Source organism: Quercus suber, unplaced genomic scaffold, assembly GCF_002906115.3.
Source record: "Quercus suber isolate HL8 unplaced genomic scaffold, Cork oak 2.0 scaffold_297, whole genome shotgun sequence".
NCBI lineage: Eukaryota > Viridiplantae > Streptophyta > Magnoliopsida > Fagales > Fagaceae > Quercus > Quercus suber.
The window spans coordinates 789996-795212 of record NW_027069753.1 but is presented as its reverse complement, the minus strand read 5'-3'; the positions used below and the strand labels follow the sequence as shown (position 1 = coordinate 795212).

Below are 5217 nucleotides of genomic sequence, written 5' to 3'. Positions count from 1 at the left end.
AATCACCTCTCCATTAGCCACCTTCACCTCCAAAATTCTTGTAGTGTCCGCAGCCAACTTCAAAGTTCTCACCAAAACAGCATCAAGGAAATTATGGGAACTCCCAGTATCTAAAAGAATCACCACCCAATGTCCCTTAATCTGACCCAACACCCTCATGGTCCCTGGGGAAGGACTGCCCAATAAAGCATATAGAGTAATATCAGCTTGGTTCACTTGCAATTCAGTAGTTAAATCCTCATTTCCCCCTTCCAATTGACACACTTCTTGAACTTCATCAATCATGAATAGTTTGAGTCCTTTACACTTGTGTCTGGGTTGCCATTTTTCATCACAGTAATAACACAAGCCTTTCTTTCTCCTCTCTTCCATCTGTGCTGATGTGATCTTTTGTATAGGCACCTTAGCTTCAGCTTTATTGTCATGCCTAGTTGTTGGATATTCTTGCCAATTAGTCTTGCTTGGTTCTTGAAATGGTCTATAAGCCTTCCTACATGTGAACAAATATTCCTCCTGGATTTTGGCTATCCCAAAGGCAGCACTCAATGTCCTGGGATTTTGCATCCTCACCGCCAACCTTATCTCATCCTTTAATCCACTTAAAAAACAACTCAGCCTATGGGACTCAGGTAAGTTCTTGATTCTGTTGCTCAACATCTCAAACTGACTTTTATAAACAGCCACCGTAGTACTCTGTTTAAGCTTAGTCAAATTTTCCATAGGATCATCATATGAGGAAGGTCCAAACCTGACCTGTATAGCTCTAACAAATGTTTCCCATGAATCCAAAGATTTTTCACAATCTTGGAACCAGATTAAAGCCTCATCATCAAGATGATAAGAAGCATTCAAAACCTTCTCTTCTCTATGAATTTCATAATACCTAAAGAATTGTTCAGCTCTAAAAATCCAAGCAGCAGGATCACCTCCACTGAACCTAGGAAACTCCAATCTAATAGGTTTAGGGAATTGAAAACCTACCTCAGTTCTTTGGTGAGCTTGATTTGATCGCACCTCTGTTTCTTGATTGTTTCCTGGTTGAGGAACAGGTCCTTCGTGTTGTTGCCTTGCTGGTAGTCTCTCTTCGAACACAGCTTGCAGTCCTTTGACATTGTTGTCTAAAGCTTCCAACCTTCGAGAGATCATTTCCATGGTAGAAGCATGATCATCTAACCTCTGCTGGACCGACGAAACAGTCTCGCTCAACAGGGAATATCTTGTTTCTTGCACCATGATTGAACCAGCTCTGATACCAAATGATAAGAATCTAATTTCTTAAGTGTTTAGTGATTCTTGGTTTAGTAGTTCTTCGAGGGAACTAGGCCTCCATTGATTCTTCGAGGGAATCTACCTCCAATAGCAACTCAAAGAATTAGCTACTTTCATATATTTCTCTTGTCCCCCTTTACATCTGAATTGTAGTTTATTTATATCCTATTCTAACTAACTGAGTACAACACCTCACAGCTTGTCTAACTCAGCTCTAACTAAGTAAGTACAAGACTTTAATAGCACCCCTATACTCTTGCACTACCCCACACTCTACTCCGCATGGCCCAACACACTATCCTGCACTGCCCATCACATTGCCCTGCACTCTGCACTAACTCACCACAATGTCTTCAATGCCCTTAGTAAGGCTCCTATCAGTCAGCATCTCTTGCTACATCAGAGAGGCGAGTTGTGAGGATGACCCTATTTCCATTCCCAGCGTCCGCAAATGAACGCGCGAGCATGTGCCAGATGTCAACCTTGAAGACATTATCCAAGACTATTAGAAATCTGTGCTCCATCAGACTCTTCACAAGCATAGCAGTCAGTTTGGATTCGTCCAAAAGCTCATTGGCCTTCAATACGCAATCTGGAATCGTTCTTAGTATGATAATCAAAAGATCCTTACATTCAAGATCTTTGGGAATATGAACCCAGGCACGGCACTGGAAATGCTGCCGAATGACTGGTTTATTATAAACAGTCCTTACTAGAGCTGTCTTGCCAAGTACTTCTTCACTAACCAGCGGAATTGCACGGAGACATTTCTCGTCGTCTTTGATAAGTCGTTGTACCAGTTCCTTTTCCTCTTCTTCACGTCCAGTAAGAACATACAGCTCTTGATCATATTGGAAGCCTTCTCGTTCCGACACATCAGTAATTGGATCAACGTTCTTGTTTGGCAGATCATGAGGGCCGATCTTGTTAAATTCAGCGGATACATTGCCGAAGCTCGTCCTGAACTCCTGCAGTAATTTTGTTTCAGTGACGCCCTTTCGTCTCCCTTGTACTGTAGTTAGGACACTTTCGGTGGTGTTGTCTGCGGAGTAAATAGAGTCTAGCAGCCCCTTCAAATTTTCGGTGATGTTGCTTTGGTTTGGCTTCGTGAGGAAGCTAAAAATACGTCTTAGTTCATTGACTGCAGTGAACACTTCAGCTCTCAGTTCTGGAGGCCTAACTCTTTCATCGGCACTCTGCAGCTTCTTTAATTTCTCTAATAAAATTATGACAGGCACTTCAGCCACCATTGTTGCTCTCAGACTTATATCCTTTCTCACGGAGTCACCATGTGTTCGGACAATTCTCCATCCTCTTTTCTAGATCTCTCGTGAATTTAGTAAATGGAATACACTGCCATGAAAACTGGGTTTGTTTGGGTCACGGGAGAAGTGGAAGGGAAACTCAGCTTTTCAGGCTCCAGCTCTGTTGGAGTTTACTGTGTTGCTTTCTTGCCCTTTAATTGAAGTTAGATTTTGTACGTTGTGCTGTTCATTCAATACACTGGAAATAATGAATGAATGCGTGGTCTACGTTTACCCAGGAAAAAAAAAACAAAAACAGAAACAAAAACAAAAGAAATGGAGAATGCATGATCCATACTCTAGTTAAGTTCTGTTTGGATACAGCTAAAAATTAAAAACTAAAAACTAAGAGTATTGTAACAAAATAATTTTTAAATATGTGAATAGTACTGTGAGACTTATTTTTGATGAAATTTTTTTAAAAAAGTGATGTTTATAGGTCCTGTGAATAGTGCACGGGTGCACTGTTCACGCAGAAAAGTTAACAATCACGACTAAAAAAAATTAAATTAAATTAAAAAATAAAAAAATAAAAAAACGTAGACGCAAAACACCATTTCATCCGGATCCAAACACCACCTTAGGGCATTTCTAGTAGATTCTCCAAATTTTTGTACTGTTTGGAGAATGAATAGTGACTTTTACCTTTTACTTACCCACTTTTTCAAATTTACTTTCCAACAAATTCTCTATCTCATTCTCTATCTCATTTAAATATTATTTCTTTATTATTTCTTGGACAAAGTTTAGCTACAAACTCACTCAATATCTTTTTATTAGAGGTAAATTTTGACAAATTCACCATTGGATTACATATTCTTCTTATATCCTTCATGTTTGCAAAATTTCAAAGAAAGTAAAGATCAATAGCTATGTCATCAATAAATTTTTAAATTGCAAGTTTTTGTAATTTAAAATTATGCATAAAATATTATATTATAGATTATATAGTAAATAGTATCCAATTAACACAAAAATTGACATGTGTATTAAGAGCATAAAAAATATGTAATTTAACGGTTAGATTTTCAAAATATGCAGTAATAGTTATTTTATTGAATTAGTTTGTAGCCTAAGGCTACAACCAATTTTGTAGCTAAACTTTGTTCTTATTTCTTTAACCTTTCTTTATTTTTTTTTTAATATTTTTTTTATTCTTTCTCTATTCATTTCCAACAGCTATATTTTTCAAATTCCCAATAGCTATATTTTTAAATCTCCCAACAATAATATTTTCAAAGATACACACACACAATCCGAATGAAAGCTCCTGTATATGGGCAGCACGCACACACACACACACACACACACACACACACACACACACACACACACATATAATTTGAATGAGAGCCCCTGTATATTGGCAGCACGCACGCGCACGCGCACACACACCCAATCTAAATGAGAGCCCCTGTATATGGGCAGCACACACATACAAAATCGAAACGAAAGTCCTATATATGGGAAGCATAAAATTTGAACAAAAGAACAAAAGCTTTAATACAATCAAAGCTTTAATACAATAAGGTTGAACACCACCTTTTTTTTTTTTTTTTTTGGTAAATTGCAATTTCATTAAAAGACTAAGAAGGACTACAAGCAGAGACATCTCCCTTACAAACTGCCTCAAGCGAGGGGGGGAGATTACCAACAAAAAAACAGAAGGGGAAAACAAAGTTTAAAGCAAATTTCGCAGCTTCATATGCTACAAAACAAAATGAAATTACGCAACTTCATGTGCTGCAGAGATTACCATCACCTTGGATATACATATATAGTGCAATAGGATCACATTGTAGCAAAACAAAATGAATAGTGCAACAAGATCATATTGCAGCAAAACAAAAATGAGTGACCTAATATACAAAACAAGTTTAAAGAGCTCTTTTAATCATATACAAAATAAGAGCATTGATGATGATAATAGTCTAAGAACAAGACCTTCATTTTTAAAGGATTTCCATTTGGCGTTGACAAATATATTCTTGCTACACCGAAGACAACATACTTACATCCATCATCATAAGCTCTTTTTCTTCCTTCAGCTTTTCCATTCTCAATTTCTCCATTTCATTGTCCTCCTTCATTCTTGCTATTTCAAGTTTTTCATCCTCAAGTTGAATTTGTGCCATCTCATGCTCCTGGTCTACAAGACGTCCTTTCTCAATACAAGCCATTTTCATCTCACTTATTTTTCTTCTTTCTTCCATCATGACATTCAATATGTCTTCTATATATGAAGTCGTGCCTTCTCTGGACTTTTGTTTCTTCAATCTTACTTTTTCGGACTTCACCCTTGGTGGTCTCTCCAAGTTTACAATTGGAACCTGTGGAATATAATCATCCTCTAAACTTATTGACTCTAGATTAGAAGGTGAAGATGCCTCAGATCTCCCTCTTTTTTTTGGTTGCTGATTGTTACCAATAGCCAACCATTTTGGTGAGTACTTTAATAAATTCCAACAATGTTCATATTGAAATTTGGTATGCTACAATACTCGATAGAGCTCTTTTGTTGCATTAAGCTGAAAAATTAACAAATAGTTTATAGTTATTATCTTGAAATAGTTGGAACAAATTAGCAAATTAACAAAAATTTCTTTATAAAATGTACCTTGTCTTCATTAGTCTTACCACTTTC

General features: G+C 37.1%; 1 protein-coding gene across 1 annotated transcript; it reads right to left on the bottom strand.

Annotated features, from left to right (window-relative positions):
• Positions 1 to 1659: 1659 nt before the first annotated feature.
• LOC136071259 (probable disease resistance RPP8-like protein 2) lies at positions 1660 to 2519 on the bottom strand (the record flags this gene model as incomplete). The annotated part of the gene is given in 1 exon segment (XM_065782312.1): positions 1660 to 2519. A coding segment is annotated over 1 exon segment (860 nt), but the record flags the coding sequence as incomplete, so codon positions are not given.
• Between the last annotated feature and the right edge of the window lie 2698 nt (positions 2520 to 5217).